At 46.5% G+C, this 11,045-nt stretch overlaps 2 protein-coding genes across 2 annotated transcripts; both read left to right on the top strand.

Annotated features, from left to right (window-relative positions):
- The first annotated feature begins 34 nt into the window (after positions 1-34).
- LOC125728029 (pleckstrin homology domain-containing family B member 2-like) lies at positions 35-3,367 on the top strand. Its single transcript, XM_049005067.1, has 8 exons — positions 35-343; positions 610-652; positions 879-1,031; positions 1,218-1,317; positions 1,894-1,933; positions 2,036-2,122; positions 2,260-2,332; positions 2,520-3,367. Exons 2-8 carry the CDS (start codon positions 616-618, stop codon positions 2,654-2,656), a joined length of 627 nt encoding a protein of 208 aa, XP_048861024.1. The 5' UTR covers positions 35-343; positions 610-615; the 3' UTR covers positions 2,657-3,367.
- Positions 3,368-4,577: 1,210 nt separating this feature from the next.
- LOC125728023 (otolith matrix protein) lies at positions 4,578-9,259 on the top strand. The gene is made up of 9 exons (XM_049005054.1): positions 4,578-4,656; positions 5,194-5,330; positions 5,635-5,737; positions 5,836-6,021; positions 6,122-6,296; positions 6,744-6,811; positions 7,639-7,823; positions 8,209-8,380; positions 9,056-9,259. Exons 1-9 carry the CDS (start codon positions 4,578-4,580, stop codon positions 9,064-9,066), a joined length of 1,116 nt encoding a protein of 371 aa, XP_048861011.1. The 3' UTR covers positions 9,067-9,259.
- The last annotated feature ends 1,786 nt before the right edge of the window (positions 9,260-11,045 follow it).

Here is an 11,045-nt window from a genome sequence, read left to right as displayed (position 1 = left end):
CGTCACTGCAACCGACACCGTTCGCCGCAAAGCATCTTGGGGCGCCAATGGTCCTCCGAATGTAAAATGTGGTCTCTCGTAATAATTAATGGCAGTTCTATATTTATCGTATTATTGTTGTGTAAGTAGTATATGTTGTTTCTTGTCCTCTTTATCTTCGCTAAAATATGAACAGTATACTAAATAAGAATATAAAATAGAATACTTGGCCAGTGCGAAAGAAAGTACTACAATTCCCTGCAGCCGCCAGGCTCGATCAGCTGAGACAGACACAAAATCAGGAGAACGATGCTGCGCTCGCTAATTCATCATAACCAAAATTGGGAGAGTCGTCTGCTGCAAGGTAAGTGCGCTTAAAACTTCTGTTGGGAAACTTCAAATTAAATTTAACTATATTAAGTATCAGGTAAAATTCCTCGCAATGTTGTGGATACCTCGATCTCTTTTCTAATTAGATAATATTTTCTAGATGCGTTTTATTTACTTATCTAAATAGTTTCTGTAGCTTGATTGCGTATTCTTTCGGTGGGCGTGTATCATTATTTTTGCAGGATCTTCAATCATCAAAAGCATAATATAAATTCTTGTTTTTTACCCTCTTCACCGCAGTTAATTATGGCGCTGGTGCGAAGCGGCTGGCTTCAAAGGCAAAGTGAGTTTTTAAGTATCAGGTGGACTTCAGAATTGTAGGAAAAAGCAGCATGCATGGTTAATGAAGTTTTAAAAATATAACCACTAATGTTGGTGGCAGGTGTAGCAATAATAATAATTATTTTTTGGTAAATTAATTACAGTTAGTACATTTAGATTTAAAAAACGAATATTATAAGTTTACAGTACAGAATTATTTGATAACAGCAAAATCTTGGTTTATGCAGGCACAATTTTGCGGCGGTGGAAACGAAACTGGTTTGATCTTTGGTCAGATGGCAGTTTAGTCTTCTTCGAAGACTTGCACCGACAAGATGTGGAGGACAAGATACATATGGCACTGGAGTGCATAGGCATCTGCGTCGGGAGTCAGTGTCGAGGTATTACGTTTTCTGGGCACCTTTATATTATCGTGTGATCCGCCGTTATTAAGTTTTAAAAAACAGTGCGGTGTCATACACGGCGATATTCAAAGCTTATGTTGCAAGCAGCTACAGGTCTCACTGGGTGCCATCAGGTGGGCATGACGTCTCACTGTTGACCAATTAAACTGCTTCCCCCAACAGGCTTTAAGCCTCCAGATGGTAAGACGCAGGAGTCGTTGCTCCAGATTGTCTCTGGGGATGGAGCCATAAATATCTGCGCAGAGAGTCCGGATGATGCAAAGTAAGGGACAAGGAGCAGTGACTATGGCACAAATTGCTTTTTTTTATTCAAAATGGCATAGAATTTTTTGCACCATACCAGACTTATTCAAATTCATGTAAAAAAACTTTTCCAAAAATTGTGTTGAATAATCTAGTGCACTTGGTACTGTTAAATTGTTTGAATTGTTTGATCAACTGGAACATTACCAATGGTGGTGGTGGTGGTGGTGGTGGTGGTGGGGGGGGGGGTTTCTTAGTCCCTGCCCCTTATGCATAAATGATTGAAAGCCCCTTTTCAGTCACCGGTGATCACGCAAACTCCCCACCAGTCAGGCCCCTCTGGCTCAAGAAATTATTAACAATTACCCCTTTTTGATCACCTTGGGGGGTTACTGTATAGCAGTCCGGGTTATTTTAACATCTGCATAACTGTCTGTTCCATTCAACATTGTACGAAATGAAACCGTGCTCAAATAGACCCGTTAACAATGTGAAAAATGGGTATGTTGCTATGTACCGTGTAATGTTTACGCTATCAGGGGTCATGTCTTGGTAATTACCTGGGACTGCTAAGCGTGTTGCCTCTGCGTTTCAGGGCCTGGGCGAAGGTCCTGGAGGATGCCAGGGTAAACACGGTAAGGTAGCGTCCACGCAGCAAGGAGTCGTAGCGTGCCGCATGGACTGCCTCCCCAGGAGTGCCATTAATTTTCCCCTTGAATGTCTCGCTTGTGCCACAGTTCTTGAGGTGTCCTCAGACTGGGTTTGCTGAAGATGGCTCCGCCTCCCCGCCCCCCCCGTACTCCGAGTACCCCCCAGGCGTGCAGGTCATGACTCGGGCTGTCTCAGTTCATTGCCATAGCAACTCGGCATCTGCCTTAAGACCTCGAAGCGTGACTTTCTGTGGAGTTACTCTAGCGCCTCTCCGCTCTGCTCTTCATTTTTAATTTTGTTTTGTTTCTAGCACTGGGATTATTATTCTTACAGTGACTATGGGCCACCTCCACCCAAGGGGGCGCCAGTGAGGCACCACCAAGGTAAAGAGCAGATTCCTTTCTGTACCTTTATTTTTTTTCCAATTCCTCAGCATGTGAAGTTGCTGTAGTTTTCAGCTGTTTGTAGGGCATTGTCCGCTTTCTATGTGTACCTATCTGAGTGCCGCCTGGTGTGTGTGGGTATTTGTGTGCTCCATTTACACCAACCTGTCACCTTGTCGCTCTCCAGATACCGGCATGTCTCCGGGGGTACGTCGTATCATGGTCCAGGAGCGGCGCTATGACGACCGCGAGGACTGGACGCTGGGGATGCTCACCGGCGCTGCCACCGGCATGGCTATCGGCTCCCTCTTCTCTGTGTTCTAGCGATGCCCTAGCAGCTGCGGGCATCATCACCCCTAACCCCTCCCCCCCCAGCACATCCCGTATAGCACTCCTCTATCTGCTGAATACCTTCTCTCCTGCAGATGGCATCAGCAACTACGCTGAGCTGACTGTAAACTCGGCTCAGATCGCGGCAAGAGTTGCTTGGATTCATCATGTGAGTTAAGGGCCAGTGATTTGTCTCTGCTTGTATTTTTCCCACTGTAGTATAACCCCCATACATTAAATGTACATTTTATAGTCATATTGATAACAATTGTTATAAAATTGCTAGTCATGAATACTTATGTGTCCTATAGCAGTCAGTTGTGATTTTACCAGACATTCCTATGTCTCAGAAATCTATGCTTTTCAGTAAGGCTTTAATTCATTTGATTTCTGATACATGTCTAACCTTTTTTATAAATATATTACTGTTTAAAATTTCACATGCATATTTCTGCTCGTATGCAAACTGAGAAGCTTCCTCAGCTTTTCCAATTAGCTTTTTATACCCCCTATCTGCCCTTCTACTTTAAGTAAGCATTCTGTTTGCACAATATTCTGTTTGTGTTCTGTATCCTGTTTACACTATGCCTACTGTCTTTGCACTTTGTGATGAACTGTATGTTTGTATCTGTGCACTTTATGGAACTTGCTGCAGTGAGCAAAAGACTCTCTCTCTGGAATCAATAAAGTATAAATCTTACCTCATCTTATATTCTTTTTTCAGAGGAAATACATTTCTTTTTTAAATGAACTGATTATGTGTTTCTCCTTGGTAAGGTACGGCAATGTAGTTTTGTCCCTCGATGTTGCTGTTCTGAGAAGAGATTCATTGTTCAAGTTTCTGTCATCGTGCTGTGCACATAGTACAATGAAATTCTTGCTTGCAGACCGTGGCAGACAATAAAGGAGCTGGCGATCGATAACGAGTACAAAAGCCGATGCAGACGAACGCTTGGCAAAGTTCTTCATGCAGTTTTCATCACCATGCAGCCACACACTCAGGCCCACCTTGCGTCCAACATTTGGAGGAGGAACCAATGCCTTTAATTACATTTTAGTGCCAATTGCTAAACAAGTGCACAGTTACTAAAATATGACAAAACATTAAGCATTACACCATTGGGGTATACACCAATCAGTAGGCTATTTAAATGTCTTGTCTTGATTGGTGATCATTATGGTAAAATTATGCACAAAAAATATTGCATCTTTTTTTTTTTCTTACTTTATACAGAAGTACCGTGTCTTATTCGTCCAGGTCAAAGACCTGTGAACGTGTCTGGTAGCAAGAACCGATCTCCTACTTCGGGATCTATTATAAAGGCAAAGATTGACGACGCAAATGCTTGCAATACATTATGTACCTAAACCATCGGAAAACTGCACTTCCTGTGGAGAATCCACTTTTTTTCCTTTTCCCCCCGTAGGCATATCGGATACCCTATATGTTTTCCTTTAAGTATCCGCAAGAGCGTTCGGGGACAAAAGCACCTGCTGTTGCCTTAGCTGTTTCTGTGATTAATCAAAGCAGTGGCCTCTGCCAGCCATGTAAGAGATTTCATCTTCTGGGTGCATTACTCGCTTACAAAAAGACATTGTCTCCGGCTTAATTATAGAGTAAAGAAATGATATGACTTGCACTTTGCCAGGCTAGCTGGAGTGTGCAAAACCTTCATGCCATTAAATCTTAATGTGACTGAAAGGGAAACGCAAGACGGCCATCACTAGCAGATGAAAAAAATGTAGCTAAAATACCTGATTAAAAGCCGGGGAATAAAGAGGGGTTTTCTTTTCGCCGGACCACCCCTCCCCGGTTCCCTCTAGGTCCCACGGTTATATAGGGCGCGCGATGTGAGCACCTCCTTTTTTATACTTGAATGACCAAGTCGTGCTTGTGAGGTTCTCCGCTGTCAGCATGGCCCATCAGGCGAGGGACCCGGTGCTGGCGCTCCTCGTTCTCGCGCTGGTCCGCCTGTCGAACCAAAGGAGCATAAGTAAGTTTTCGATTTATGATCAGAGGAAAATTGAAGCTCTGGCACTTTTTTTCCCCAGAGCGCTTTGTCATCATAATGTAGAGCTCCAGGGCTTATGGACCGCAATGATCAGAAAGTACACCGAACCGAGCAGATCGGAAAATAAATTACTGTAATTACTGTTTGCAGATACTTCTCGGCATTGCATGCTATAAATCAGTTCGCTTTCATAAGTATAAAAAGTATGTTTCTAAATATAAAAGGAAGCAGTTTATTTTATAGTGTATAATAAATATATTCAAGCAACGTCTATTTGATTTTTAACATTTGGAAGTGGTCTTTAATAAAAGGTGAATAAATTATTCATCAGTCATAAATGCATGAAAATAATTTTATTTTTTTTCCTTCAACGACTGATTCAATTAACATGCATAGAGCTCATTCATTTTACAAGCGGGCCCTTGATTTCCTTAATTACAGTTATCGCTCATTTTTTTAATCGTGCTTTTCCAGCGATGGTTTAATATTGTACTGATGCTTAAAATTTTTATTTTTCAGTCACCTGGTGTGTAGTATCAGAAGCAGAAGAGCAGAAGTGTCTGGATCTGGCGAGCAACGTAGCCGCGAAGAACATCCGCGGCAGACTGCAGTGCGCGCGCGGCTTGGACAATGTGGACTGCATGCGGAAAATTAAGGTAAAAATCCAACTTCACGTTACCGCTGAACTCTACTTTAAAAATGCTGTTCCGGGAATTATAGAATTTGCTCCTAATCTTTAAACTTAATCCATTCTTTCTCAAAATATTTTTTGCAAAATAAAAACAACTACAACAAATCAGATGAAATTAGTATGAGAGTGAAAGAATGATCCCCGTTGATGTCCAGGTTTTAATTTGGGTGGATAAGGAGATGAAAAGGGAAATTTGGCTGAGCTGAGGCTTGTTCTGAGTAGCAGTGGTGAGCCAAAAGGTTTTGACCGTTTGCGGTCCCCTTCCACAGAACGGGACGGCGGACGCTGCCACCATGTCTGCAGACGACATCTACACAGCCGGCTGGTGCCACGGGCTGGAGCTGGCGGCCGGGGAGTCCTACAACGGCGAGGGTGAGCTCCCACACGGGTGGGAAGCGCTTGTTCGCTGGTGCTGTAGGGTTTACTCCTGGTGTAGGTGCCTGTAGGTTGACAAAGGCACCCCGTTGCAGATGGGGTGAGCTACTATGTGGTGGCGCTGGCCAGACGCTCCTCCAGCGACCTGTCTCTGCTGGAGATGCACGAACGCAGCTCCTGTCACCCGGGTATCCGTACCACGGTGGGCTGGACCGTGCCCATCGGCTTCCTGGTCAACACTTCGCAGATAAGCGTGGACGAGCAGTGCAACTTCCCGCAAGGTTGGTCCCCCCGACGCAAGCTGCGGAAAGGCGAGCGGGCCAGGGGCCCATGCCGTCCCGCGAGACGTGAACGTGCCCCCCTCCCCCTCACGCGCGCCAGCGGTGGGGGATTTCTTCGGCTACAGCTGCGTCCCCGGTGTGAAGGACCCCGAGCATGACCCTCGGGGGAAGAATCCCAAGAACCTGTGCGAAGCCTGCATCGGCGACGACAACGACCGACACATCTGTGTCAACAGCCCCCGGGAGAGGCACTTTGGGGAGGCAGGTGCCCTCAGGTAAACATGGAGGGCTGGTGGTTCTGTAAGGGGGGTGGTAATGGAAGGACTGTGGCAGATATGGACGTAGCGTTCTCGATCCCAACTCCGTGAAGAGACTAGACGTACTGTCATAGAAGCATTTCAGCACCAAAGCCTACACACTTGAGTCAACGTAGTATTTATCTGTAAGTAAACAGCGTGGCTTTTTAAATGTGGCACTTCCTATAGGTTCTCCTTTAAAGTTCATTTTGTCATCCTTGCTTCCCCCCATATTACCCATTATATTGGCTGATAAAGGAACTTGTTTCCCCCTAACGATGCTTTACTGATAATCGTTAATTAGTCAATTAATACCGTACACCCAAGTGACAATTCTGGCAGTCTGAGAGTCGATTGCAAAACAATTTGTCCCATATTATAGCTTTGATGGGCACGAAGACATAAAATATGGTTTGTTTTACCCAGGTGCGTTGCTGAAAACCTTGGCGACGTTGCTTTCGTCAAGCACACGACAGTGTTTGACAACATGCTTGGTAAGTACATTTATGTACGCTTCCTGCACCATGAACATGCAGCGCTTATTATGCATCAGGATGACGACGTCAGTGCCCTGGCTAAAACGCGGAGCGTTTTCAAGTCACCCTAATGACAACATTTACAAATTCCATGTGTCAGAACTTTAGTAAGCAATTACATGAGAAATATTGAAGTGTCAGTCATGGGTGACGGAATGAGTAACAGAAATTCAGCACTTCTGAAGTAAAGTAAAAATAATTTATGGAACCAATTACATGTAAAAAACCAACTGTAACAAGCAAGTAAAATATCGAATTTAATTTGCGCCAATCGTATTTCAACCCGAGAAGCAGAACGTTGCAGTATGTTTATACCAGCAGATGGCAGTATCTCCTTGTCTGGTAGATCGGCGTCTTTTGCAGCGTGCATTTAGATTAATTTGATCTCTTGCGTTGCGCTTATGTAATGCACTGGTTAGCGAGAGTGCGCTCACCCACAGAAACGCCTTCATTATCCCCTTGCCCTCTTGAGTTTTGTCCTCCGAGTCACGTCCTGAATTAATGAGGATTATTTTGGTAGCCGTGGTTATTCCAGCAGCTTGTAAGAGCCGCAGCCCCGCTGTGTGCGGGACTTCCGGGGTTTCGCTAAAGTGCGGTCTGTACAGCTGTTAGGCCTACCTTTCAAAATCTCCGCAGCAATAAATCAAAAAGATTTATGAGTTTTTAATTCTGGCGTCTTTGACCTCCGCGGTGGGTCGTGAACATGAGGCATCTTTGAGGTCCTCGCCATGTCTGACAGCGCCGGGCCGTTCCTCTGGAGTGTCTTCTCGCTTCCACCTTCTCAGGTAAGAATCAGGAGTCGTGGGCTTTGGACCTGGAGCTGGAGGATCTGAAACTGCTGTGCCCCGATGGCACAGAGGCAGCCCCACCGGACCACCTGAGGTGCCACCTGGCCGCCGTCCCCGGCAAAGCCGTCGTGGTGCGACTGGAGGACAAGTGCCGAGTGTACAAGTTCCTGGAGCGCGTTCAGGTCAGTGGCCTGCAGGTGGCGCTGCGGAGCGAGCGAGCACCCGCACCTTTTGCCCGAATGACTGAAAGTGCCCCTTGTCGGTGTTCTAAGTGCCCCTTTTCAATTCAACGTATCAACGATCACATAAAATCCCAACCCCGTCAGCAAAATTTACTAGTTGGCCCCCGGTTCGAGCACCTGCTCCTTGAGGTTTCTGTGGATGGCACTGGTGTGCTGAGTCAGAGTCGAGCCAAAGTTGCCCGGTTTAGACTCAAAGGCGCTGTGACATTGGGATGCTAACAGCCCGGTGACATAATGGTTCCTCTCCCCTATTTTGAAAGTCTTCGCTGTCCTCTTCTCTTTTTTTCCCTGGTGATTTACGCCCCCCCCCCCCCCCCCCAAACAGACAGCATTCGCCAGCTCCCCACAGGGTTTCTCCCTGTTCAGCTCCTCGGCCTACGGCGGGAGGGACCTCATGTTCAGCGACAGCACGCGGCGCCTGCTGCGGGTGCCGGGCGGCTTCAGGTCGTGGCTGGGGCACAGCTACACCACTGTGCTGCAGGCCTTCGAGTGCGAAGGTGAGTCAGCGTGTCACATGACCACTGGGCGGCTGGGTCACAGCCCAGGAGCATGATGGGAGGGGCGGTTCTGTCCAGAAGAAAGCTATGAACATGGACAAAGGACATTTATAGAATAGAATTTAATAGAATATTTGTCATTGTACATGTAGAGCAAAACTGTATGCTTTCCTGTAAATGCTAAATATTATATAAAAACAAATAAAAGATACATCTAAATAATAATCTATACAATATAGAGACAGAGTTGGCTGGTATGGTGATGCAGTGGTTAGCACTGTCGCCGCCCACCTCTAGGACCAGGGTTCGAGTGTCTGCCATGGCTCTGCGCGTGTTTGCATGTTCTCCCCATGTAGTCATGGGGTTTCCTCCAGGTACTCCAGTCCCCCCCCCCCCTCAGTTAATTGCAGTTACCAGATTGCTTGTAGGTGTGAGGGTCGGTGCCCCATCTTGTGTTACTCCCTGCCTTGAACCCATAGCCTCCAGGACAGACTCCAGACCCCCCCTGATCCTGAATAGGACAAGCGGGTACAGAAGATGGATGGATGGATATACAGTTTAAAGCTGAATAGTGAAGCAAAGAGTAGCAGTGCAGATAGATAGACAGATAGATAGATAGATGAGCTATTGCTGATACTGAGATGTTTTCTCCAATGTGTCTGGTTTCCTCCGCAGGTCTGTGTTAATGGGGGGCAGAAGTCACATCGCTAGCCCCCGCCACACGCTGTTCCCCTCCTGTGCTTTATATCTGCGGTAGCCAAGCTTTCCTGTCAGTTCTCACGCCTGATTTCGGACACCCCCCACTCCCCCCGGCACCCTGGTCCTACCCACCCGGCCATTACCGAACACCAGGACTGGATTAAGTGTCCCCCCCCCCCCCCCCCCACTGAGCCGCTTTCTGTAATCTCTGCAATTTGATACATGGAGTCAGTTCAAAAATAAAAAACAAAATCCCTTTGCCAAGAAGCAGACACACTGAGGCCTGTGTCAGGGCGTGTGGACGGTGCGGATCCGCTGGTTTGCATTACAGAGCAGCGTTTCCTGAAGGGTGTTTGCATTTTGGTGAAGACGAAGTTCTGTACGTGTCCACAACACTGAGTGTACAAAGAAAAAGGCGTATAATTTGAACAACGAGTCCCTGGTGAGAGCGATGATCTCACGTTCATGCGGGCGGACCCCACTAAAGAATCCTCTTTTAGGATTTCCTCAGATTCCTTTTATTTCTTAACTTAAGCGGCTGAATATTTTGAGCAGCTGAATAAAATTTTATGTTCTCTTAATAAAATAAAACTGGTGCTTTGAGGGTGTTCAGGATTTTTTACATTTTTAAATAAAAATGAAATGTAAATATGCTTATCTTGAATGTGCAGTACAAGCATAACATATGCAGTAAAGTGTTCAAATGAAAATGAATCTATTTCCGACTGTGTTTATTTATCTACGAGCACCACCACATTGCACACAATTTTGACCTTCAGGGCCACCGTACACAGCCATTCCAAGACTGCAAAATTTAAGGCCTGTCATGTGGTCAAACGCGAAATTGCATACAAATGCAAAAATGAACTGCAATGTAAAATAACATACGAGGTTTTCCGCAAAGGGGAAGGTGCAAACTATAGGAAAAGGAACCACCACCCAAAGCCAGCAAATGGACTTAAGATAATGGATCTGACCCTAATTACCAGTATAATTACGTTCACTATCCCCAATTAAGGATGATGGATTCCTGGTTTGACAAACCCGGATCTGACTCATTTCCTTAAGCGGTGCTTCATCCAGTGGATTCCGACGGTCAGGGTTGTTGGCTGAACATGGACCATGTTTGTGAATGGTTGTAATGGTTACTGGTCTATTTGTTTTCTGTTGCTCCGGGGGGTGGGATCAGATGTTAAAAAGATTTCTGGGTGTGAAGGTCTGCAGAGGGGGCTGGTATCCGGTGCGGGCAGCTGGCACGCACCCCAGGACAATCCCCATCCGAAGGCCTTGCTCATGTCACAGGCTGCTGCCTCAGTTGCACTGTTCCTACTCCTCGCCATGTGCAGTGTTGGCCTCCTCTTACTCATAGGGAGACTGATTGAAGGGGGGCAGGGGCCCGGCTGCGCCTTCCAGAAACCCCCCCACAGAGACCACACATGGCATGACTCCAGAAACGGCACAGGTAAGCGATCCCTATCCCAGAGGTCCAATCTTGCACAGGTTCAAAGCCCGACCCTCCAGGATCTCAGTGTCAGTCTCTGAATCCCTGATCCCGTCAATAAACTTCCTTCTTTTGCTTTGTTGAATGAACGGCAGTGTCAGAGTGCAGGTGTGCTGCACAGACCCGCAGGCCCCGCCCACCCCTTTTCACCTGAGAAGTAAAGGACAGTAATCCACTGTCGGGATAGAAACTCAGATTCACAGCCTGTACACAACCTTCCTCCTGCCGTTATTTCATCTGAAACACACAAGCCTTTGACAGCCGCGGTGTTTAATCTGTGTCTCTGATAACGATGTTTAACTTCTGCACCATCGTTGCGATGTGAAGACAGCCTTCCTCCGAGCTGTTTGCAAATTACAAAGGGGCACCCGACAGATGAGCAGGGAAAACACCGGCAAGCTGCGCAAGGCGACTGGCTTCCGCATTTCTGGATGTGCTGAAGGTGCACGTCCGAGCAGGCAGCTG

Source organism: Brienomyrus brachyistius, unplaced genomic scaffold (genome assembly GCF_023856365.1).
Source record: "Brienomyrus brachyistius isolate T26 unplaced genomic scaffold, BBRACH_0.4 scaffold147, whole genome shotgun sequence".
Classification (NCBI taxonomy): domain Eukaryota; kingdom Metazoa; phylum Chordata; class Actinopteri; order Osteoglossiformes; family Mormyridae; genus Brienomyrus; species Brienomyrus brachyistius.
The sequence above is the reverse complement of the archived record's forward strand: the minus strand, read 5'-3'. Positions and strand labels throughout refer to the sequence as shown.

What these genes read in the sequence shown, in the direction of transcription:
- LOC125728029 (XM_049005067.1), top strand. Translation starts at nt 616, where the DNA reads ATGGCGCTGGTGCGAAGCGGCTGGCTTCAAAGGCAAA. An exon ending in GAGAGTCCGGATGATGCAAA is followed by an intron (nt 1,318 to 1,893) that starts GTAAGGGACAAG and finishes TCTGCGTTTCAG; the next exon opens with GGCCTGGGCGAAGGTCCTGG. An exon ending in GCCAGTGAGGCACCACCAAG is followed by an intron (nt 2,333 to 2,519) that starts GTAAAGAGCAGA and finishes GTCGCTCTCCAG; the next exon opens with ATACCGGCATGTCTCCGGGG.
- LOC125728023 (XM_049005054.1), top strand. Translation starts at nt 4,578, where the DNA reads ATGGCCCATCAGGCGAGGGACCCGGTGCTGGCGCTCCTCGTTCTCGCG. An exon ending in ACTGCATGCGGAAAATTAAG is followed by an intron (nt 5,331 to 5,634) that starts GTAAAAATCCAA and finishes CCCCTTCCACAG; the next exon opens with AACGGGACGGCGGACGCTGC. An exon ending in GGGGAGGCAGGTGCCCTCAG is followed by an intron (nt 6,297 to 6,743) that starts GTAAACATGGAG and finishes TGTTTTACCCAG; the next exon opens with GTGCGTTGCTGAAAACCTTG.